Below are 26444 nucleotides of genomic sequence, written 5' to 3' on the forward strand. Positions count from 1 at the left end.
TGACATACTTGTGTTGATTGATCAGTACAACCAAGGTGCTAGTATTGAATCCATTATAAATCCCAGCTGCTGACTGAACACGATTTTGAAGCTGGCAAAAAATAATCTTTATTATAAAAAGACAAATTCCAGCATAGGTGCAGAAAGACAGGCCACGCTCTTTACCTGGTGCAGAAAGACAGGCCAGTGTAAAACTGTACTAAATTCTTTTGATTAGGGTTATGGTTAGGGTTAGGATGATTTAAATCTTAAGCTCAGTATACAGTATATCTCTCAGCTGGCCCTGTCGCTGCAAAGAGTGGCCCATCTTTCTACCCTAATGCCAAAATTCCTAGAAATCATACAGTACCAGTACAAATGCAACATGCTGGTGGAATTCTTTTTATAAATACTAGTTAATAATCTGTGATTTTCTTATCATTAGCTTTGCAGCTACAATGATAGTGCAATTATATAAATCCTTACCTATGGTTTACTGCCTTGTCCTCAAACTCTGTAGGGGCAAGGGAAAAATACTTCCCCATCTTCATCCACAGGTTGGACTTTGGGACCCAGCCATTGTGAGCATGAATAGCGTGGAATTTTGCCAATTGTCTGGCTATTAGCCTACAAAAATAAAATCAATAAAAAACATGAGAACGCAAATCTGTACCGTTAACTGGATCATACATTTTGAATGAATGATTTATAAGAGTAAATGAGTGAAAAAATAAATGTCATCTGACTGTTTTTCCCATTTATATACTATCTCAAAACAAATGTTTAACAAATCTGCTGCACTGGCTACCTGTAGAGTTCAGGATTATTTTCAAAACTCTCCTGTTTTTTTTTTTTTTTTTTTTTTTTTTTACTGTATATCATGTATTATGCATTTCTCTGTATTTAAAGTATTATGGATTTTCTTGTTGTTACTGCATCTTGTAAAGCGCTTTGTGATGGTGGTCCACTATGAAAATAATATATAAAATAAAGATTGATTGATTGATTGATTGATTGATTGATTGAATCATTGTCTTTCTGTCATACAAGTTAAACCAGTTTATTTCAGAATTTGTTAGAATCCAATGCCACATAATGTTACATATAAATTAAATGAAAGACAGCAAGGCATCTTCCTCATTCTAAAGCGTCTGTGGCTTTTGTCCAAACCACGTCCTTCTCATGGGTACTTGTCTGCAGTGCATCATCATACATTGGTTATAAAACATTTTTAGACTGCTGTAAAGATATTTTTATCCAAGAATGTGATCCCTTGTGTGAGAAAAACAAAACAATACATCCACTATGAAACTGGACATTCAGGAATGTTGCCATAACAACTTAAGAGTTTCTCAGTTGGCATGCTGCCATACAGGCCATATTACTTGTCACATATCTTTGCTTGCCTAAACAGCATATGGAGTACTGGCAATATAAAAACATATTCATTATTATTTTGAAGTCAGATGCTGCAATATTGTACTGTAACTTCTGATATAATAAAAGCTTGGTTGAATAATTTCCACAGCAAGGCCTGGGTAGTGGTGAAACAGACGTCAGGTCTGTAGTATGTTGCCCTGTCCATGTTATTTTTTTAACACAACAAGCACTGAGAATACCTCCTGTCCACCTTTAATTTAACTAAAATCAAAGCATATTTAGCTAACTCTCTTTTCTTTTAAAATGTTACCAGGAGACATACAGCTGTATTGTATGCCACCAGAAAACCTTTTTTTTTTACAGCACTGGTGTCTTGCATATTGTTATTTCACCGCACCCTTTGCAACATCCTTGTCAAAGATCAAGTTTCAAGCAGTGTTAGATTCAGGGGTGGAAGCGGGTGGACGGCAACCACTCACTTTTTTGGAAAGGTGGACGCCAACTACCCACTATTTTTGGTGAAACACCATTTTTCACACCCTTTATTGTTATTTATCTTGAATAGTAGCCTATTTTATTTCTCCCCAATACTTAATCTTTAATGTTCCAAGCGCAACTGTTCCCGTTATTGCGTCTGCATGTGCTCTCTGGCTCAACAGTACTGAAATTGACAAGCGGCATTGTTGTGGCACAGGTTTTTAGAGGATGATTGCATTTTAGTTTTTTTAAAAGAATGTTATCACATAACTTGATTATTCAGTTAAGACATTTCTAAAATAAACTAAGTGAAAATTACTATAATAGCTGGCCTTGTTTTTTTTTCCTTTCAAAACTGACAAACTAAAAATTATCTGACACTCGATGAAAAACAGGACATAAGAGGCACTGCCTCCCTTATCCATCCTGCATTCCTAGCAAGATCTCTTGATTTGCTGAAAATAATTGTGAAAGCTTATAATACAAAAGCGAAAGTTGTTTAATATCATATCAGTGTTTACAAAGACACCACACACCTGTTTTTACTACGCTATAATATAAAGCCTTCAGTTCTTTCTTTTATTGCATACATTTTGTCGTGTTTATTTTTTATTTGTGACCTGCTATTTTGTCCGATTTTTTATGGTTTTTTTTGTTCTTTCTTTTTTTAATTTTATGCATTCTCTTGGCTTGTTTCTTATTTCTGTGATCTGTGATGTCTGTATGGGCTTTATATTTTTTATTGAAAAAGAGCATTGGGATACTATTTTGTATGTAAAAAGGGCACACGTGTTTGGCTAATATTGTCTGTTTTTATGCTTTCGTTTTTATTTGCGACCTGCAGTTTCATGGTCTTTTTTTCATGGCTTAGCATGCAGCAATCATTTTTATTCGATTGTACTTATGCTATTAGTGTGTAGGCTATAGTGTGGTCATTTTGAATACTTGTCGTATTTGAAAGAACTGAAAGAGTTTCTTTGCTATATTTGACTGACTGTGCTCTGTCAAAGGAGAACAGTGTACCATTTTGATGTCCTGCAATGTGTTGATACCAAGATTTTTCTATTTTGTGGACAAAATATATTTTTCTTGTGGCAGGTTGGCTGGGTGGTGTGACATCACAGACCCAGAAGTAGACAGACACAGTTAGCACTGGGGGATGAATGGGCTGCTTACGTGTTTTAATAATAAACAAACAAAACAAAGGTTTGAACAAAACAGAACACTGATACAAAGAAAACGGCACGATGGCCAAAACAAACAGGTCAAATAAATCAACAAGTAGCGTGCTGGTGTAAACCCAGTATGGGCAGCAATTGTTATTATTTTATGTTTTAATTCTCTGTAACTCACGGCTCTCGTTCCACCTCTGAACACACCACTCCATTCAGCCAATCTTCACATAATATAATGATTTTACTGCAAATAAACATTTTCCCATCCAACTAACAGTACGGTTTTTCAATGACCTGGGAGTCTTTTTTTAGGTGTAAAATTGACTGCACTGGCACTGTAAATGTGAATTCCCCAAGGGCTTTGCCCCTGGACCCCACTGGGGGTCTAATGGGTCCCAAAACCCCTTGTGAGTAGGAAAACCAATCAAACTCAAGCTGAAACAGTTTTTCTTTTCTTTTTTAATGGAATCATTACGTTTGTGGTAGTTTTACTGGGTTGTGTGAATTTGTTTTTTTACCCTTCATGTAATAATAACCTTGTCACGCCATTACAGTGCCAGTGGGTTCATGCTCAGCTAGGAGTATTCATCTAACTATAAATATATATGCAAACACCCCTCAATTCACATTGTATTACATTTATACATATCAGGCAGCCTGATTAAAAAACAGATAGGACATCTTCTAGATCTAATGGACTTGGTTAATGAAGTCTAAAAAACAGAATTCACTGTCTTAAGCTTTTTTGATTATAAAGGATTTTATAATAACTAAACTCCAGAGTTTCAAACAAACATTGTTTTTAATTACAAGGGATCAACAGCAAGTGAAGGTCCCTTAAATAGTAAAATACATGTTGAATTTACAGTCAAAATGGCTTAACTGTGAATTCTGAAATCATGAGTACTGCATACTGGCCTACAGGGTGGTTTGTGAAAGCACATTACATGTATGAGCAACACAGCGTGGTAGTGATTTGAAGTACTGTACCTGAAAAGCTCTGGTTGGCGGATGTCTTCTGGGTCAAGGGCAGTCCCATGCATGAACTCATAGCACAGGCCATTGTTGAAAGTGCAGTAGAGAGGGGGTGCACAGTTGTGAGCATGCAACACACGAAAGCTCTTCACTTCATTCTTACGATCCACAAAAAGCTCAGTCTTGTTGCCATAGATCCTTACCAGGACTACGTCCTCCATCCCCTTGCCAACGTAACAGCCAATGAGCTTGTTAGTAATGCCATCTGTGAAAAGCTATGGACAAGCACAAATATAGTCAATAACGTATCAGACATTTTAAAAGCAGGTACTGTATTTATGTTAAATTAACTGTCCACAGAATTATAAATCATGACACAGTACTGGATATAAATAAGGCTGCCTGCAAGTATTAGTGTATCATAAAAGTTCAGCAGATAGATAGTGTAGCGATCCGTGTGTTTGTGTTTTTATGCTAGATTTCCGCTGTGTTTCCTGTGTACTGTAATTCTGCTGTGTATGTGTGTTTACGTGCTGTGCGTGTCTATGTCGTTCCCGTTGTTTGTAATTGTAATCCCCCTCTCTCTATTTCCCGTCACTGGGGTGTTTGCCTCCATCTGTGTCTGTGTAGTCCTAGCCTGCGTGTGGTGCCTTTTGTGTCTCCCCTGTGATTGGCTGTTGTTTGTCTGTGCTCACTGGTCCTAGTGTGTGGCCAAGGAACAATGGGATGTGTTTAAGTTCCGGTACCCTATTTGAATAAAGAGGTGCTGCGCCACCATTTTGTGTTGCTGTTCGGGTTAACCTGGTTCCTGTGTGTAAAGTTGTATGCTGTGAAGCAGACAGAGCAGTGGTCTCTGTCGGGCGCTGAAATAGTGTCCGAGAGTTAGATATCTGTGAAGCGGACAGAGTAGTGACTCTGGCTTGGTTGCTGACAGAGCGTCCAGAGAAGAGAAAATAAAAATACTTTTTGGAACCAGGAACAAAGCGGTTCTTCTCCTGTTTTCTGCCTCCTGCTGAAAGGCTACAATACTTTAACCAAAGATTTTTACTTTACATGTATTGCTTTGTTTTCTGTCTTTACATTTAAAAGCAGAATGACAGGTATTGTCTACCTCCACAAGGCAGGTAAAGTAGCAAATACAGTAGTAGCTCTGTACTGGTCAAATAAGTAATATCAATATAGTCCTAAAACTGTACTTAAAAAAAACTGCTGTGTTGATTACATTAAACACACTCTTCCCTACTCTCGCTACATTTACTACAACTAAAAGGGTTGTGGGCAACATTCCAGTTCTAATCTACTGTTGAATTTACAACTGACTGTGGGTCGGAAGATTGTTAGGAATTTTATTTTGTTCATGCCAACTGTTTCAAATATTTGCTGATCACTGTGTTTTCTAATCATTGATGAATGAAGCAATTAAGCTACGTGTAAAACTTTCTTTATCCCGGGTTTGAGAGAAACGAAATTGCATTTGCATATAGAGGAATCAGCATTATGTGGAATTTGTAGCCCATCTGTACAACGTAACTCTGAAACTTGTTTATTTGGGTATCACATGTGAGCAAGAAAAAATGGCTGGAATGTTATTGCCACAAATACGAGTACAGGAAACAGATACCTATTGAGAGACAACACAGTTCAGCTCTTCTTTAGCTAATCAAGCTTAAATAAAGCCATCATGCTGACCGAACTACATAAAAAAATAACATTACTGCCTCTCTATCATAGAACAAAACAGAAGACAAAAGAAGAGAAAGGGAAAAGTGAAATCAAACCTGCACAAGACAATGCTTTGCAGATCATGGTGAATTTGCAGATCAGTTTTCTAAAATATGAAAAGGTGTGCAGTCTTTTCAAATATAGTTGTCATGATTCAAATTAAATCTTCAGACTTTGCTGCAAACTAGGAATACAAATAATGCAGCCATTAAATTACAGTAATTGGGTGAAAACCCCTCTTATCTTTACTTCAGGCCATCACTAGCAGAAACATTGCAGTGTCTGTTGATGGGCAACCCTCAATCCATAAAATAAGTAGGTCACAGACATACTGTGCAGTACACCCCGGCCTACTCCATGGAAATTTAGATCACTTTGACTGACAAACAAGGAGTGTATTGTACACATACAGATTTAAGTATTCTGTTACTCTCAATAACTACTTGTGCTAAACACAGTGCATATCATGTTTCATCGCAATTACATAGGAGTACTTCAATGTGCTTAAATATTGAAGCACAGCACCAGCACAGGTGTTCACAAGCTGCAATCTACAGTATGAGACAGGATCTGGTAGATATGTGAACAATTGTGAAAAAAAAAACAAACAAACAAAACGTGGTGAAATACAAATTTGCTAAAAGGAAGTATCATATTTTTCTCCACCCTCTAAGTGGGTGTTGATTCAGGCTTGATAAATAAGGCAATATCCAAATTCATAGTCTTACAAGAGGTCACAAGCATGTCATCAGAAAGCAGGAAACTGCAATGTTGAGGCTTTGGATTCAATGGTAATCCCATTTCAAATTTAGAACATCTTTATTATACTGTACTATCCAACACCAAGAACCGCTATACAGTATTGGAATTAAGAATTATTTAAAGAAAGAATCTTCATGTACAATATTTGGACCAAAAATTTATTTTTGTATGTTGTATGCGACAAGCATTGATGGACAAAGCTACCTCCACTTGTACCGTAGATACTGTAGAAATCCCCATTAGTTGATAACAAAAAGAACAGGATATAAAGGGAGGGGACCAGACAAACATGATTTAAGCCCAGAGTAAACGACAGAGTTCCTAACTTTCACCTTGAATATGCTCTTATCAAAAAATAAATACCCAAATACCCAAAAAGGTGAGATACAAACATGATCAGTTCAACGATATCTAGTTCAAACAGGACAGGTCGCCTCAATAGTGTACCACAAACACCCTTAGCTATACCACGTAAGACAGAATAAATAAATTAGTGTTAACTACTACTATGATTTTTGCTATCCAGTTCTATATTCTAACCCAGCAGCTACAGATATGGACATTTATAATTATTTTTTAATTAACATATACATTATATATATATATATATATATATATATATATATATATATATATATATATATATATATATATATATATATATATATATATATATATTTATTTTTATTTTTTTATTTTTATTAACAAGTAATAAAAAAATTCTCAAACAGATAGGTGTCAGAATTATTGGCACCCCTAAAGATTCTTATAAATAAAATCAAACAAAATTAAATCTGCATTAACATTCTACTTCTTTAAGTTCATCTCAGTCTTAACGAACTGTATTGTCGCCTTCCATGGCTTCCTGTTTCACTGGGGTATAAAAATGAGGTAACACGCATATGAAATCCATTTGTCATCCATCACCATGAGGAGAGGCAAAGAACTCACAAATAAAAAGAGACAAATGGTTGTTGACCTTCATAAAATCAGGCAATGGGTACAAAACAATAGCTAAAAAACTAAATATACCACACCACTATTAAGGCAATAATTAAGAAGTTCCAAACCACTGGAACAGTGGTAAACTTGCCTGGTAGAGGACGCAAGTGTATCTTGTCCCCACGCACAGTGAGGCAGATGGTTCGGGAGGCAAAGGGAAATCCAATGGCCACAGTTGGAGAATTACAGAACTTGGTTGCATCTTGGGGTCACCAAGTCTCCAAATCTACAATTAGACACCACCTCCATGCCAATAGGCTATTTGGAAGGGTTGCCAGAAAAAAGCCTTTATTGAGAGCAACCAACAAACATAATGATCACATTTCTTGTTAAAAAGCTCAATTGTCACCTACATCACTTCCTATCTCAATGACCATCTAAGGGGAACTCGTTAATCAAAATGCATGTTAACGAGATCAAGAAAAATTAATGGAAGCATAATTTGCTGTTATGGAAACTACTAGCGTACAGGGAGATGGCTCTCCCACCAGCAAGCAGCAGCCAGATGGAAATAAAAAAATAATGGGAATATCAATGTTGTATATAATTGTGTCATGCAGAATGTACATTTATTTAGAATGCTTCGCATATAAAATGCTGATTTACGATTATCGGACGGCATGAATTAAAAAAATAATAATAAAAAAAATAAAAAAATAAACACCACTAGTCATTTACCCTCAGGGGGATATATTGCCACAGCTTACTATATGCAACTCTTTTAATTTGCATTCTGCAATATTTTTTTGGTTAAAAAGAAAAAAATACTGTAAGCCATCTATGTATATTGGTTGAAATTTATTTTCTTATGTTGACATCTACTTTTGTCTGCATTTTAGTATGTATGATTGTAGGCTATAAATAGGGGTCTACCTAAATCGCGATTTCGTGGAAATCGTGAAATTGAGGGGTCACCACGAAATTCACCTCTTTTAGGGGCCAATGCATACCAAACATGTACGGAGAGGAAAAAAAAGAAACCTTGTTTAAATGAACTACTGCACAACACAAGTGATGCAAACTATGTATCTTCCTTCTGTAGCAGCCCCTTTTTATTCCTTCGCCGTCCCGTGTGCATTGCACTTAAGCAAAAAATAAACAAACAAAAAACGTCCACAAATAACATTTACAAAAAAAAAAATATCCAAAATGATTAACGTTCTTGTTTACTATTCAAATGACAACAAAGTTTTAATCAGCCTATCTCTTGTACTGCTTTTCTGTGACGTGTACTGTGCAGTAGGGGGTGGGACAAAGTCAGTGCTGCATTGTTTTGATTTAGGTTGCTAAAATCTAGTTTTCAGCATTGGACGTAAAATAGTAGAAATGGACGACAAAAGAAAAAAGCAAAGTACATTTCGGTGATTGATCGTGTCAAGATATTTCCCAAAGAAACTTAATGTGTCTTTAGAGAAAATAAGATCGATCGCTATTTAGCTTCAGAACCACACATTAACCAAAAGGCTACTACAGAGGCTGCTGAACAGAACTTAAAATAAACACCTTTCAGAAACCAAACTGGAAAGTCAGGCCAGACAAAAAGTATTCCTGTCGGTAAGTTAAACCAGTACTGCAACGATCTAGCACAGCCACCTCGCTTCAACCTGCTGCTTACTTTTTCGCAGTTGGAATTTTAGACACGAATAGCCACGTTTTCTTCGTTTTGACTCAGTACTGATAAAATAAATTACTGGATGGGACAAACAACATGACAGCGAACATGCTGCATATATTGCCTTTATTAAAGTGTGCCAGATGCCCTTGGGGCTGTTTCTAATCGATTTCCACATCTGTATAACTTGGCAAAACTTTGCCTTAACTTCCAACCAATTCAGTGGATGCAGAACGTGCAGTCTCAATATATGGGCAAGTCAACTGCAGGGGGATGCTGCATGCCTGCCTTTAACAAATGACAGCACTCTGTTTTACTAAGGAAGCAAGTACCACTATTTTTAGGCTTTATAGTGTTCTGAAATACTGTCTACTTAGGTTTATTTAATGTTTAAGCAGGTCCGCGAAATCATAATTTTATTCCGCAACCTACCCATGAAAAATATGTATATTTACCGCAATTTAATTAGACCCCTAGCTATAAATAAATACATTTGAAGTGTCATTTGTGTTTGTAGTTGTTAGTTATTATTAGTTATTATGTATATCATGTATGTAACACTTCATTATACATTTATTAAGCTTTTAAAATTAAGACAGAACTCCCCAACCCAGTACACAATTTGTTTATAGTTATTGTTCGGTGAATTCCTCTAATCATGCATTTTCTCTGTTACTCTTTGCTTGCCTCCGTGATAAATAAACTCAACATGAATAGAAGTAGCCACCGAGCACTTACAGTATTATAAGAAGATGTTATAATATGTGCATACAGACGTGTGAAGGTGAGAGTGTACACTGTACATACAGTGTGGGGGGAGTCTGACAATATTACCAATACGTTATGCAAAATCCATGTCAATGATGTCGATCACATTAGGTATTCCATTCATGTCTGTGACGATATCTTTTGAAAGCAAGCCCTGTATTGCACTTTTTAATTATTAGAAGAAATGTTTACAGAATACTTAACAACTGCTATTAGGACCATGCTGCATGATTTGTTTATTATTAGTAGCCTTATAAATTAAACTATACCAAATCACGTTTTTATTTACAACAAAGAGAAAACATGTTTTTGCTGACTTTATAAGCATTTGGGTGGCACAGTATAGGTTACCTTCATTGTACATAAAAAAAAGTAATTTGGTATAATAATTAATGATAATGCTATTAATAATAAATGAATCATAATTATAGCAGCAGTTTTTAAGTATTCTGTAAATATTTCGTCTAATAGTTAAATGGTACAATGTGGGGCTGTTGGGTCTTTTTTCCAAAAATATTAGGACGGACATTATATACAAACCAATGGAATAATGTGTGTGTATGTATATAGGTAGGTAGGTAGGCATGTATGTGTGTGTGTGTGTGTATGTGACAGAGTATACATGCATGTCTCTAGTCATATGTGTTTTTCACAATCACGTCGCCTTAAGTTCTTGCCAAAATTGTAGATATTTATTACTGCCATAGCCTTATCTTTTCACATATTGATTTGTCCCATTGCCACTGTACTTTATGCATCCATGCATCCCTTCCTGAGATATCATTGGCAGTGTCTCCCGGGCTTAAACCTTTGCATTCCTATGTCGGACCTGGTCCGACATCGCGAAAATACCTTTCCTGTCCATTGTCGGACTCCGTCCCACATTGCCGAAAACCATGATCTAACACAGCCTGTGTTGCGTTTAGGCCGAAGAAAGCCAAGACAGGTCATTCCCTAATCATCTCTGATCGGAAAGAAGGTGGACACAACCGAATAGACCATAAACAAGCTGAGCAAAGCCGAATTGAACAGACGGAGACTGAGACGCACAGAGTAAAAATGGCACAGAGCAGGCAGAGAAAGTCAATGCAGCCTGAAGAACTTGCACAGATGATGGATGAGGCAGAAAGTAGAGACGAAAGCAGTTTGGATGATGATTTTGATTAATCTAGTAACGAGGAAGTAAATTTTTCACTAACTGAGGACTCTGAGGAATCTGAGGAAAGTGACCATGAACCAGACGTGCAGCTGGAGGGCGAATGGAGACGCGCATCGGTAAGTGTGGATGCTTTCACAAAACTCCCATTTACTGTGATAAATAAGGGATTTCAAGGGAGTACTACTTTGAGAACTGCACTGGAGTTTTTTCAACTTTGTTTCACGAACGCTGTGTTTACTGAAATTGTAACTGAAACCAAGAGACATGCGAGTGTAAAACTAACAGGACCGCTGCGTCATAATTCTATTTGGAACTCCTGGAAACCTGTCACATTACCAGAGATGAAGGCATTTTTTAGTGTTCTGCTGAACATGGGACTGAATGTAAAAGACATAAAAGAATATTTCTCAGATGAATGGGCCGACAGTATACCGTTTTTCAAAGATGTATTCAAGAGATCATGTTTCTTGCGGATCTTTTGGATACTGCACCTTTACCCTCCCCCACCAGGTGCCTCAGGCTGCTTTTTTTTAGAAGAGGACAAAAGGTCAGGAATGTGGTCAGCTACATAGACACAAAATGTTGTGAGCGATTCATCCCAGGTAGATACATTTGCATTGATGAGAGCGCTGTTTGGCTTCAAAGGAAGGATTATCTTCAAGTGCTACAATCCTCAGAAGCCTACCAAGTGGGGGATGCGTGTGTTTGTTTTAGCTGACTGTGAAACTGGTTATGTTTCTGCTATTGTTTTAGCTGACTGTGAAACTGGTTATGTTTCTGCTATTGTTCCTTACTTTGGCAGCCCAACAACAGACTCCCTGCTGAGACCTGACATGCCGTCTTCATCAAGAATTGTTCTTCACCTGTGTGAAACATTGTAGTGTGCAGTGACAGAAAGACAAAAGGGGGGAGGAGAGACTGTATGGTTCTGCAAAACCTGTTCAAGGCAGCCAGGGTTACACCCAGGTGACTGTTTTGAAAGGTACCATACCATGGACACATACAGATCATTTCTGTCAGTGTAAATGTTTGTTTGCAAACCTCGCCTGATATAAATAGTTATAACATTGATGAAAAATAGTTTTTAGTTCCTTTTTTTTGCTTTTTGTTTGTTAGTAGTGTGTAATTGATTTGTAAAAAGTTTTGTACCTGTCTGATTATTCTAAAGGTAATATAATCAAGCAGAAACTAAAATTTTGTGAAATTTTGTTACTTTTTTAATGTTTGGCTGATTTTATATATATATATATATATATATATATATATATATATATATATATATATATATATATAACATGTTTTTTGTTCAAAATCTTGGTACCGTTGTCTTTGTATAGGGTACCCTTTTGGACTTACACTGCTTTGCTACTTGTTTTAAGCAAATAGCAAAGTCACTTTATTTCAATTTGAACAGCACGTGGTCTTTATTTTGTTCACAAAAATTTATTGAACCTGACCAGCCTGACAGCCGCAGAATAAATGGACTGCAAAGGGTTAAGGCTACAAATTGTTAAAACAAGTGAATAAATCTTATTCATAACCCAGAGTATATAAAAGTCTAAAATTTTTCCATAACTACAAATATTGAATTATCTAGGTAGTCTCTGTATCGTCGGCGTCACAGCCATGGTCTGCTAAATTTCTGTTTCAAGGTGAGTTGTAGTTTTTCGTTAACTAAAACCCTGCTTTTCCAAGTGCAAATTAACTCCTAATAAATTATGACAATTAACAAAGATTTGATTTTAAATTCTCAGGCAAACAAAAGAAATAGTTACAAGAAGCACTGCTCGTTAAGATATTAACATTATTTCGTAAATCAACAATTTCAGAACTCACGTTAGCATAATTATTTAATAACGAGATAGGCATAACGACCTCTTGAAAATGCCAAAATCAATGCTATATAACAATTTGTTGATTAACACTGGCGTTATCATTTATGAACTGCTGAAAGTCCTGCCCAGTGTGTCTTCATCAGTAAAGTCAACAAAACAAACAAGCGTGTATGCGCTCAGTTTCAGACAAAGCGTAGTGGTTGCCAAGGTGACACAGCTGAGAGAATTCTTCCTCTGACACCCCGTCTGGTGTTGTTAGTGTCAGTTTCTGTCATATTTTCGTTAGCACTCTCCTCCCCAACTACAGAAAACCCATCTTTCTTGAAGCAACGCTGCGTTGTTTGCTGACTGACAGAGTCCCAAGCGTACTTCAGGAGGCTCACAGCATCTAACACAGATATTTTTTTTTACGCACTGCACTGCACTGAGTTCTACATTAGAGTCATACTTTAAGAACTCTCTCTCTATAAACCATTCAAACTGTAAACCCGACACTGCATACAGGGATTAAATAGCCAAGGTAAATTATACAGGTAATCGCTCAGTAATGAGGTGCAAACAGCTGATTGATCAATCTGTCAGAGCACTTACTACAGAATAAGCAGTGCCCATGTGTATGGCACGTAAAGAGATCCAAAGAGATGACTTTGCCCAAAAGATCGGGTATAAATTATGCCTTGTTATTGAGATGACTGGGAATGACAAATGGCAAATGCTGTTTGCCCGATATAAACAGTTGCCCACAATAACCCTGGACAGTGTAAGTGGTGGATACTGTACCACTTAACATTAAATGAAAATACTGTCAATTGTCAGAAAATGGTGTTTATATTTGTTTTACTGTATTTTAAAACTACTGACTTTCATTACAAAATCCGATTAGAAAACTTCACATATTTCTTATTTATTTATTTATTTATTTTTCTTGGAGTTGAAAAAATATAACCTTGTGCTAACTTCTTCTATTGGGCAAATAATAATAAACGTATAAATAACGTGTATATATTAAATGCTAAATCATAGTTTTCAGGGAAGATGGAATGGGGCAAGGGGGGCAGAGGCTGGGAGAGAAGGGTAGCATTCAAGTGAAAACAAACAAACACATTTTGAAAATTATGGGAGACGTCTCATTAGCAGGTGGGCACTTGTCTCAGCAGCCAGCAGATGAGAGGCCTGAGAAGATCTGTTTGATGGTTTTGATCCGAAACTGGGGAAGCTAGCTGTAACTATAAAGACTTAACTATTAGCATTTGGTTAATCTCCATATTCCAATCCACTATTTAGTTTGTTTATAGAACTGTGCATTACATTCTTGATAGCTTAAAAAAAATCACACATCCCTGTTTGAACTGTAGTGTAATTTATGTAGTCAAGTCACTGTAATTACTGTCATTTAATATATTTGAATATACTGTATACTGGTAGACATTGGCTGTGATCAGTTTTTTATATTTTATTAATTACCATACTTATTTTTGACAGCTCTGTTCTTGATTTTAGTAATTTAGTAATAATTCAGATTTGTTTTGATGCAACAACTGTGCCAATTTGAAAAATGTTAGCATGCTCAGCTGCAAAGCGATTTGAAACACACACACTATAAAATGTGGTAAAATTCTGAAAATAGCTTTAACAACAAGTGCCCAGTTGGTTTATCAATTCAGCTGCATATACCCCTGCAAAGAAGTGGTTCTGAAACCACCGCTGTATAAATAGAGGCAAGTTAGAACTGTTGTGCTTGAGTAGGAAGAATGAACTAAAAACTGCTGGCCTGGCTCTCCAGAATAGGCAATAGACATTTTCTGTATTGCATGCTGTTAATAAAGATGTGTTAACTAAATTATTTTAGTGAGCAGATATATTGGATTCACTCTACAAAATAACACTTGCATAAGTGAGATGGTTAACAGTAGGTACTATTACATTAAAAGTAATATAACTATTTTCTTTTGATTCTTGCACAGATCTTCCTTGCCTGGTCAGGAATTTAATGTTGTCTCCTTCCTAAGGCAAACAATGTTGAGATATTGAAGTCTGCACTATAAGCAGATATTTTTGTGGGTTGCATTTCCTACATTCACTTCCTCATCCTCCTGCAACGGCCATCTGACGTTGTGCTAGAATCAGCATATCATCACCTGGAAACAATCAAACTTCCCCCCATGTTAAAGTAAACAAGCTATAGAAAGCAGCATATAATATTCATGCAAAACACAGTCTCGCTGGAAAGTAGCACCATGCGTTGCACTTTTCATTTTACTGTTTAACATACAGATGTTAAGATGTTCAAAATGGATTAGTTTACTCCTTCCAAAGGTTGTAACCTAGTTTTCTCTCAATTGAATTAATGTTTTTTTAGGTCAGGGGTTTGCAACCTGGGGTACGCTCAGAAACGCATATAAAAGGGCAGCTGGCTCTTTGAGCGAATTATATATATATACACACACACACACACACATATATATATTTTTAACTCTATTATATATTGGCTCCAAGCCATTGTCCATAAATATTTCATTTTTCTTTAGCAGCTCAAAGGTTACAATTAAAATTACCATCCACCTGTACACATGCATGATTTTGACTGAGCAGATTTCTACTCTGATATTAGGGTCGGTGAAGCAGACATCTGGCGACTGTCAATGGAGAGCTCTGCTCAGAGTGCTCTGTGTTGCTCATGAACTTTGCAGTTTGCATCTAATCGTATAATTGAATAATTGCATCTGTCTGCATTTCTTAAAAGTTTAAATTCTCCAGTAAACATAAATAATAATCACAATACTCATACGTTAATGGTTTTTGCTCTATTTATTAGGCGTGGTTGCATTTTAGTAGCAATAGCAACAGCGGCTGGTTGAATTTGTTTTCAGTGTTTGGTACTGCACATCCAGATTACTGAACATCCAGATTATCCTGTGTATCATTCTTGCAAAAGAAAAACAAAGAAAAAAACACAAAACGAGTTTACAGAAAGCGTAGCCACGGAAAGTTATACCGAGTCCCTTTGGATGATTTTAATGTTGGCTTCAATAAAAAGTTTATCATTATTAGTTACAATAGTTTTTTTCTTGAGATTAATGTTCTTGATGTTGTAAACATTTTAAATGGCACACATAATCATGCTGAGATGGGAAGTAAATGGTAACATGATAAAACATTTACAGTGCAGACTATTTTGGATTATTTATAATAATTTTACAGAAAAGAAAGTGAATACATGTGTTTCCAAAGAGATTCCTAAGTACTGTCTTGTGATTCTGTGCATCCAAAGACTTGTAATTAAAGTTTTAATAATTACTGTTTGGTATTCTGTCGAAGATTCATGGGCCTTTTTTTAAGGATAGTTTTCTTACTATTATTAATAAACATGCTCCTCTGAAGAGAGTCAGGATTAAGAATCGTAACTGCCCTTGGTTTAGTCCTGATTTATGTCATTGGTACAGACTCACTTATAAAACCCTAATTGGGAAATCACCCCTCTATTTAAGCAAATTGTTGACTATATCGGTCTCCTATTGCAACCTTCGATTCAGCAATTTGATTAGTTTAATTGTCCCTCGTGTTTTTATTGCTGTTGGGCGTAACGCATTCCAATATGCAGCTGCTCACGATTGGAATGAGTTACAATCAAGGCTTAAACTCCCTGGTTTTATCTCAGAGGGTGCTTTCTTTTCTAGACTTGAAGCTCTTTCCCGTTTCATGTGCTTGTCAGAGCAGACACTGATTTTATTAGTTTATTTATTTATTTATTTTTCGTATTGCTGTAGTGTCTATGTATTGTTGTTTGTTGTATTTATGTTGCCTCTTGGTCAGGTGGGCATTTTAAATGAGAACTTGTTCTCAATGTCTTTACCTGTTTAAATAAAGGTTTTAATGAATTGAATGAATGAATTCTGTCCTTAACTGTTGTGACATAGATTACATATTAAATAAACAGGGAAAATGTTGTTTGTTAATCAGATTTTCCTGCCTTTTATTGCAACTATGGTACCACGTAAGGTTGAAAAACACTGCTCTAGGTAACTAATAAAGTAAAAAATATAAAGGTGACGTATGTATGTATGCAAAGACTGGAGGACAGGCATGTATATACAGGCACCAGATTCTGACACAGTCAGGTTTGATCACAATTGGATAAGTGGCTCTCTAAATATATGTAATCCTACAATATACGTGACACACAAACACTATACATCTCCAGCAAGGGGATAATCAAACCTGGAATGGCTATGTAATGTGTGGGCCTTTTTCCATTCTCACATTATATTTAAGGACTTTGGCGATGTTATCACGGCCCTGGTATCTTGGCTTTAGTGTAAATGCCAAAGGCAGGGGGGAATCTGCCTGCACCCACAGGTTTCCCACAAGTGTTCTACAGCCTTTAGCAGGACAGTTTATTTTGACCCATACACAATCCAGTTCTTAAAGCAATATGTAGTTAAGGGTGGTAGCCAGTGACACATAGCTCCGTTATTGATAAGATAGCTGTAGAGAGCTAGAGAACTGATCACCAAGACCAACTGTACAGTACCTTAAAATTAACTAAAGACAAACCCTAATAACTAACATAAATAAACCTGTTTCTACAGTAAAGTCATACGGGTTAGAGTCTGATGAAACCAGTCTATTCCAAAAATGCACAACCCACTGAGAGTTGAGAGGAAATGTTCTAGAAAGTCAAGCTGAGCATAGGGTAAGTTAAACAGTCACGCCTCTCACGACGCTGTCATCGAATGAAAATATAGACACTACACCGGGTTACAAATGATCTGGAATATATGTAATTGACATTAAGATACAAGTAGTCTTTAATACATACTTTAAGAAAAAAAAAGTATACTTGTTTTAAATCTCGCACACAGTACAATAAACCAGCACATTATATGTTTTCATACATCCTTGCAATAAGGTATGTGTTTCCTTTTAGTTTAGCTATAGTACCGTAGTAAAATCGAGGGTATTTCCATTTTTATGGCTATTTAAATATTTAACCTCGTGGATGCATTGTATCAACATTTCAAAATGCAATGCATATCCTCCAGCTGTTGCAACTAGTTCCTTCCTGTTATCTGAATACAATTATTTAAAGATTAATTGCATCTTCACGAAAAACAATAACTGTACTAGTGTATACAGTGCCAAGTTAGTGACTATATCCCGGTATTACGAACGACATGTAATGCAAAATATGTTTGGCTGTACAAACCACGGCTAGCTAAATAGAATTAGGGTTAAGTATGACAGTTCTGCAATGTTTCTTGATTTTTTAAAGCGTTCTGTTTTCCATTTTCATTCATTTATATCGGCAAATGGTTACTAAAAAGTGCAAGTATCCTTTTGGGCCTCATTAAAGCTGTCCTTCCTGCTTTGCACCACGTAGTACAGTAAAGGGTACTGCGTAGCCACTTAAATTATACAATTCATAAAGACTTTCATTTTTCGAGGTCTTCAAAATTCTAGATGCGACATGTCTGTAGAAGAATACACTAAATGTAATGTTTTTTTTCTTCTTTTTTTTAAAGAGATCTGTTTAATAGAAAATTGAAAGAAATAGGTACCTTCATTTTGACCTCTGACGGATCCCAATTGGGTCTCAGTTCCTTGATCAGTTTCATTGCTCCTGCACTGATATCTTTATCATCTACGGTAATATCTAATTTGGGAACAGCAGGGGCACAGGCGGGTACGTGGATATAGTTAGCCATTCTATAAGACAAATTTGGTTCCAGTATGCGTTTCTATGTGCTCTATCTGGATGCTTAAGCAGCACGTCCTACTTTGGGTATTTATGCCTCTTGGAAAATTCCACCCCTCCCTCTATGCAAATTGAACGCAATGCATTGTGGTACTGGGGGTGTTACAGTATTATGAGGCAAGGAGTCATAGGGGTTTGGCTTTGACATCAACAGTTGGTGGCAAAGTCTTTTTTTTTTTTTTTTTACTCTATGATATTCTTGTTACATCATTTCTCCAACAATGTTCGTTTTGTAATTCAAAAATATTCTTTAAAAAAAAAGTATCAGGGCAGCAGTGTAGAGTAGTGGTTAGGGCTCTGGACTCTTGACCGGAGGGTCGTGGGTTCAATCCCACGTGGGGGACACTGCTGCTGTACCCTTGAGCAAGGTACTTTACCTAGATTGCTCCAGTAAAAACCCAACTGTATAAATGGGTAATTGTATGTCAAAATAATGTGATATCTTGTAACAATTGTAAGTCACCCTGGATAAGGGTGTCTGCTAAGAAATAAATGATAATAATTTGTATTAAGTTAACCCATGTTTATAATTTCAACTTTGTGTTTTAACCTGAACCAGTTACATTGAATTTTTTAGCTGCAAAACGTGGCTTTTCAGGAGGAAATATAAATGTAATGCATGCTGTAGCTTGGTTGGCAGGTGTTCCAATGTATTGCAGTAGGCTTCTCATGCTCAATAAAAAAAAAAAAAAAAAAAAAAACATGTTGCAGACAAACTTCTTTCCAACATAATTTAAATGTTCAATAAGAAAAAAAAATGGATAGCCTTTTTCCACTATTTGTAAATTCTAAAGATTTTGTTAATTGTGTTCTGTAAAAAAAGAATAATATCACATATTTACGTTTCTACTGCTCTTTACTAATTATTTATACTGTACTATGAAAAAAGATTATTATACAAAGCTGCTGTTAAGCATATCATTCAGATGCAGTATGTCCCTTACAATAGGCGGGATTTGGTTCCAAAATGTGTGTGGGGGGCGGGGGGTGGGGTTCAGAAATTACCAGTGAAAACGCTTTCCAGTCACTAAAACATTGTAATTGTCTATTTGCTATCTACAAAGCCTACTAGTAATCCCTTTTTGCTATTTAAAATAATGTACCTAGTACTGATTGTTTGCATTTTTTTGTGGTTGATCCAACACAATGGTTAATAATGTATTGCTCCTTTTTTAGGAATATTTGTTTGGTATTTGTTTTACAATTTGTGTGATTAAACCTTTCTGACTCCTTGCTTCATTGTGTGTGTATGTGCGAGTGCGTGTGTTGTGTTGTGTGTGTGTGTGTTGTGCTAGCGTTTTTCTCTACCTGTTGTTTGAGCTACACCATGTAGTTTAGAGGTACATTATTCCAGTTTATTAGAAAGCCAACTTTGTTGCTGTAGCTTTTGTACATTCACTAAAGGTTGAGCTGTATGCTTAAAATCATATGATACAGTGGTATATCTGAAAAAGTTTAAGTTTGTAAATAGTTACTGGTTCATTTAACTAGAAGTCAATGAAAATATACTCGTCAGCTCCAATATTCATGGTTTGTAAAAATGATTTCAATACTAACATCTACTTACATTTGATATACTGAATATACATTTTTATCTGAAGGCCCTATAAAACAAGCAGCATGTAGAAAAAATAGTTTTTTGCTTCACAATTAACTTCACAACGAAGTTTGCAGATGACACTCAAAAGCACCTGTTTTACCTGTTTAATTTGAATAACTGTGTTAAAAATAATTTTAGTTTTTTTTTTTTTTTTTATCTGCAGCTTAATCTGTTGGGAATGCTGCTTTAATTCAAAGATGTAATCCCTTCAATGTCCCCCTTACCAACAGAGCTACAAGCAGATGGGACAACTTACCTGTCAACATTAACAATTCAGCCTGAAATGTACAGTCAAGTGTCAGATTTCATAACCTTTAAAGACAATATAATTTTTTTTTACCATAAGTTAATAATAATAATAATAATAATAATAATAATAATAATAATAATAATAATAATAATAATACAAAGTTCTAACCTTTTGGATTTATGGGAAACACATTATTTTATAGCAAAGGTGTTCGCACAAATACTACAATTCCAACATTACAGTAGTGTGAACAAGACGTACTCATTTCTTTGTATTAATTTATTAATTTATTTTGTGATACCTTTAAAAAGGGGGCGGTGCAAGGATGCAACTGCACACGGGCCCAGCCTTTGGGGGGGGGGGGGGGGGGGGGGACTGAGCTCTGAGTCCATTTCTGTTTTTTTCTGAGCCCACTTAATAGCTGACAGTAAAAAATATATATAGGCGCCGTCTAATTTACTGAGATTTGAAAAATAAACCATAGCTAGGTCGTATTGGTGGACCAATTAGCAAATCAGAGCGAAGAGAAGCTACACCTGTATTTGGCCTGGCCCAACGTGGTTTAACCCGTTAAATGCAAGGCTACCTATTCAACATAGATACATAAAGCAAATAAGAAGCTGAGCGATTGGCATATGTGGCAAGTGTACTCGCTGTTCTGCCCCAATAAACCACGTTGGGCCGGGCTAAATACAGGTGTAGCTTGCAGAGGGGTTGCCCCTCGCCAGGTACCTGCAGAGAAATCGGCGGCCCAACATGATTTAACCCATTAAATGCAAGGCTACTTATTCAACATAGATACATAAAGAGCGAATAAGAAGCTGAGCGATTGGTATATGTGGCATGTTTGCCTGCTGTTCTGCCCCAGTAAACCACGTTGAGCCGGGCTAAATACAGGTGTCGCTTGCAGAGGGGGGCCCCTCGCTAGGTACCTGTAGAGAAATCGGTGGCCCAACGTGATTTAACCAGTTAAACTCAAGGCCAGTTCTTCAACGTAGACAAATACATTCATGCACTAAAAGCCTGCGAATAAGAAGCTGGCAAATAAGAAGCCAACTTCAGCCGCGTCGCACTTCCAGGGGCTAGAGGCACTCGGCCTACGTCCTTGTACCTTACTCCGCCCCTGGGTGTGCTGTTATTGCACAACCAACACCCTGTCGTCTTATTGCTTACATAATCTCTGCTTGGTTTACAATAGAAGACATTTATCCACATACCCTTACTCCACCAGTTACTTCAAACTCGTTGTTAAAGTGGATGGAGAATCACTGTACAGTATTATAAAATGTGTAACGTTAAAGATGAGATATAATAGATATATTACTCGCAATTAAATAAAAAGCAAATTTAAACGTATAAACATCACTAAAATACAACCATACGACGTATTAAGAAATACAACAATGGTTAACACACCTTGGAGTTGGAACATAAAAATATTGTATTGCATTTTATCTTTAAAACGTTGCCTAAAATCTTAAAAAGTGCGCAACTTCGCAGCCAGGGAAGCATACATTGCGCAATATATGCTTTTCTGGGAGTACAAAACATCAAAAACATCATAAGTTCGAGAAAGTAAAATATGAATATTGTATAGAAAACTTTGTTATTAATAGTACAGTAAATGTAATCATTTTTATTTTTAAACGGAATCAAACTGACTTATACAAGAATATGTATGTACTGCTAACTGCTAACTGCTAACAAGTGCAGGACTAAATAGGCGACTGTAACAATTTAAAGAACGAGGTGTGAACTATACATGCACATACAAAACCAAACCCGAGAGTCATTCGTCATAACCCTGTCACCCGCTGTATGTACCCGGAAGTGTTTGTTGCTCACTACTGGAAGTGAATTGTCTGTGCACTGAGTGACTTTCACCGTCCCCCGTATGACAAACGGATTGGTAAACTGTTTACAAGAGATACATCAATATAGACGTGTTTGTAAAACAACGAGCCATTGTATGGTTCTTAAAATCGTGTAAAAACGAAATAGATGCTTGCTTTGATCTTAAAATACAGTTAACAAAAACACAACAATATTTTGTAAGTCTATTGCAAGATCCACTTCCCAGTTTCATGTTATGGGCAAGAAGAGGAGTTTGTGCTGGTGCTGGACGGTCAATGTTGTCAGATTTAAATGTCTTTCTTTAAGCAGGTGTACGTAACATAGTATCAGGTTTGTATATTTAATACGAATACATGTATATTAATAGTATTGTCAAATTATACAAATAGGTTACAAGCAAAGATACCGTTTTCACAGTGATAACGTGCATGGCCTGCATTCAACATTTTCTTTTTACATGGGATGAAGGCATTGCAGATTGATATTAAATTGTTGTCTAATTGTACTCTAATTTACTTTTTATTTAGGTATTTGGATGCTTAAAATAGTGCTGCTCACGTTTGTCTGTTTCAAATTTGTCATCAAGGCAGGCGTTGATTTGTCATGATTTGTTTATCTCAAGGTTGTTCGTTATTTTAATGGGGGGGGGGGGGGTGTTATTGGTGAACTATTGAAGAAATTATCGCGAGGGTTAGATGTTATTTAAATCTGTAATGCAATAATTAAAACTAATGCTTTTGGACAGTAGTAGATGGAAAATAATGTGCATTGGTACCTGATATTATTATTATTATTATTATTATTATTATTATTATTATTATTATTATTATTATTATTTATGTTAGTATGCTCCATTTGTAGTCTTGTCTGTTTATGTTCTTGTACATTATCAGTGTCAAGGATGCCAAATGTGGCAGAAGGAAGATTGCTATTTATGTTCTTGATTTTTTTTTTTTTTTTTTAATAAATAAACTTGCTGTCAAACACAGCTGTGTAACCACCCTTGTTTTTACAATGCACTGTACAGGATTGGTCTCACTAGAAATGACCTGTCACACAATTCACTATTAAAAGATCATGTAAATGTACTGTGTATTTCTTTACAGGAAGGTGTAACCATGCCAGGAAAGCTAAAGGTTAGAATTGTTGCTGGACGACATCTGCCTGTTATGGACAGGGCCAGCGACCTAACTGATGCTTTTGTAGAGGTTTGTATAATGCTCCTTAAATACTGAAATCAGTATATTATTTGTCCATTTTATTTATTTATTTATTTATTTATTTATTTAAGCAGACCAGAGACAGCATTTTTCATCTAATTTTATTATTCACTTTTTATTATTTATTTTTGTTATTGATATCTTTTTCAGGTTAAATTTGGAAACACAACATTTAAGACCGATGTATTTCCCAAATCTCTAAATCCCCAATGGAACTCAGAGTGGTTTAAATTTGAGGTAAGTTTATTCTTTAACCCAACATACAGATTACAAAAGCAAATATTGAAATGTATAACTGAGTGTAGGCATACCTAAAGATATTAGATGTTGGAAGTTAGGGCTCCCGAGTGGCGCATCCAGTAAAGGCGCTCCTCGCAGGATGTGCCCTATAGCCTGGAGATCGCTGGTTCGAATCCAGGCTATGTCACAGCTGACCGTGACTGAGAGTTCCTAGGGTGCGGCGCACAATTGGCTGAGCGCTGCCCGGGTAGGGAGGGCTTAGGTCGGCAGGGGAATCCACGGCTCACCGCGCATCAGCGACCCCTGTGGCCGATAGGGCGCCTGTGGCTCTGCAGCGGAGCCGCCAGATCTGTGTTGTCCTCCGGCACTATAGGTCTGGTAGCATTGCTGTGGATCTGCAGTGCGAAAAATGACGGCTTGGAAGGAGCACGTTTCGGAGGACGCGTGTTTCAGCCTCCGTTTCCTGAGTCGGCGGGGGGGTTGCGAGCGGTGAGCCGGGGATACAGATAATAATTGGGCATGCTAAATTGGGGTGAAAACCGGGGTAAAAATAATTGGCGACGACTAAATTTAAAAAAAAAAAAAAAAAAAAAAAAAGATGTTGGAAGTTACACATATATTATATTTAGGGGTTAATTGCATTGCTGTGATGTGTTACGAGGTAATAATGGAGTGAAATGCAGTCCTGTTTTATTTCTTGCTGCCACAATGCACAAAGGTACTTTTTAGGGATGTTTTTCACAGTTGGTTGATATTTAAAAAATGCAAATGCATGCTTGTAAGTGTTTTTTCTATTACAGAAACGTTAACGTAATATAAAAAATGAGTGAATTAATAAATAGCCAATGAAAAATGCCAGAATGACAGTTCAGATTGACCAGGTTTCGGGTTAATCATCTCAAACGACACGAGATGACAACCAAACATTGGTTCAGACCTCAGCTCACAACCAGAGTGGTCTTGGTATTTAATTTATTGTATACATTTACTGTTGCAGAACGCTTTTTATGACAATACAAACATTGCCGTTTTAATAGTGTCAAAATGTGTTTGTTTTTTTTTTTTAATTTGAAAATCGATAGGCCAGATGACACTGCTGAACGTGACACCTGGCAACCTGAGCAGCTAATGTGTGTAAAAGTTAGCTCGGGGGAACTCTCAAGTGAGAACAATAGGTGCTTCTATTGACTTTTATTGGGGTTCATCGTGCCAAAAAGAGTGAAGACGCTAATTCCACTACTGCAGTCAAAATGTAAACAATAACACCAAGCTTTGGTATAGATCATGGTTCCACGAAGCAGTTCATAATGACAAAAAAAGTACTGAAAACAGTACAGTAAGGTCAAGTACATCTTACAGGTATTCTTACAACATATAGGGATGTGATACTGGCTCTTAAATATCATCAATGAATAATCCCCCCAAAAATTGCTCAGCTCATTTGCATGGTTTATTTAATTCATTTGTATTTTCCTAAAACTCATTTATCAGCTCAATGTTAAGTGATTAGGCGCTTCAACCAAACCTTCTATAAATATTTTTTGATCAGTCACTGATGGCTGCTGTTTGGAGGGTTTTATGAATATGGGTCATTCCACGCCAACTCAACCAGAAAAGGGACATTTCGTTGCCCGTCCGTCTCAGATTTTCCTAGAAAAATTCACCTGGGGGTTTTCTGACATGCTGAGTTCAGAAATGATAGCCATTATTTTATTTTTTTTAATTTCCCCTTCAACCTGTGACCTTGCAAAGGTCAACCTAAAGTGAGAAACGGACCTTGACCAGAAAAATCACCCTGGGTTTAATTTAGATGCTACCATCATGTCTAGCACCTCGTTCTACTCGTATTGAATAGGGCCCATATGTGAATGATCATATATAGTACCATATGGTACTAGTCACAAAATTTAACATTTTCTTTGCCTACATACAGTACAAGTACAAAGGGGTATAATGCAATATATATAAAACTTTTTTTTTAATGTTTCTATATTATTGAGCGTTCCATTATTGTACAGTGTTTTATTAATTGTATTGATAGTTAGTAATAAATTATGATAATAATGATTTCCTTCTTTATTGAAAAATAGGTGGATGATGAAGACTTACAAGACGAGCCACTGCAAATCACAGTTCTTGACCATGATACCTACAGTGCCAATGATGCTATTGGCAAAGTTTATATAGATATTGATCCTCTGCTGTCCAGCGAAGCTGCCACTGTAATCTCTGGGTGGTTTCCAATTTATGACACTATACATGGTACGGTTTTACACAGCAGACAACCCAGCTCCCTTGCTGAAGCCTTAAACATGAATGCCCTATTTAGTCTTTTGTATTAATAGGAAAGCTGAAATATGTACATATAGTTGTGACATGAAAAATGAAACACATAACAACTACCAATGGTGAGTTTGTTTAGTTGTCTGATATGGAACCCTGTAAGTAACATTGCAAAATAAAGTTTTATACACTTTTGGTCTGAATTTGATGTTTATAGTGGTCATTAAATACAAACACTGAAAGTCATTTCTGAAAACATTGGTTTATTGATTTGAGTCCTCTAAACAGTTTGTTGTACAGTTAAATTCGAATATATTTCTCTGGATACCCCACACTAGATTATACACCTAACTTTCATCTGATTAAAAAGAAGCCAAGCCAGGGTAAATCAGTCTC

At 36.4% G+C, this 26444-nt stretch overlaps 2 protein-coding genes across 21 annotated transcripts in view; one reads left to right on the forward strand and one right to left on the reverse strand.

Annotated features, from left to right (window-relative positions):
* LOC117416098 (ethanolamine kinase 1-like) overlaps nt 1-18652 on the reverse strand; it is a 38788-nt gene extending 20136 nt beyond the window's left edge. Inside the window, exons 1-3 of the mRNA XM_059027092.1 lie at nt 18405-18652; nt 4002-4261; nt 466-606 (exon numbers count right to left, since the gene is read on the reverse strand). Coding sequence (XP_058883075.1) covers nt 466-606; nt 4002-4261; nt 18405-18551 — 548 coding nt within the window. The 5' untranslated portion in view covers nt 18552-18652. The remainder of the gene's footprint in view (nt 1-465; nt 607-4001; nt 4262-18404) is intronic.
* A 3625-nt stretch (nt 18653-22277) lies between these two features.
* Nucleotides 22278-26444, forward strand: part of LOC117415459 (C2 domain-containing protein 5-like) — a 37813-nt gene continuing 33646 nt past the window's right edge. For 6 of the 20 annotated variants that reach the window (XM_059027103.1, XM_059027105.1, XM_059027116.1 and 3 more), the window contains exons 1-4: nt 22282-22635; nt 23412-23513; nt 23676-23762; nt 25856-26027. In XM_059027103.1, coding sequence (XP_058883086.1) covers nt 23424-23513; nt 23676-23762; nt 25856-26027 — 349 coding nt within the window. In that variant the 5' untranslated portion in view covers nt 22282-22635; nt 23412-23423. Of the gene's footprint in view, nt 22636-23411; nt 23514-23675; nt 23763-25855; nt 26028-26444 lie in introns of all 20 variants that reach the window. The other 14 variants (XM_059027093.1, XM_059027094.1, XM_059027100.1 and 11 more) reach the window with 5 other exon arrangements.

The sequence above is a fragment of the Acipenser ruthenus genome, chromosome 7, assembly GCF_902713425.1.
Source record: "Acipenser ruthenus chromosome 7, fAciRut3.2 maternal haplotype, whole genome shotgun sequence".
NCBI lineage: Eukaryota > Metazoa > Chordata > Actinopteri > Acipenseriformes > Acipenseridae > Acipenser > Acipenser ruthenus.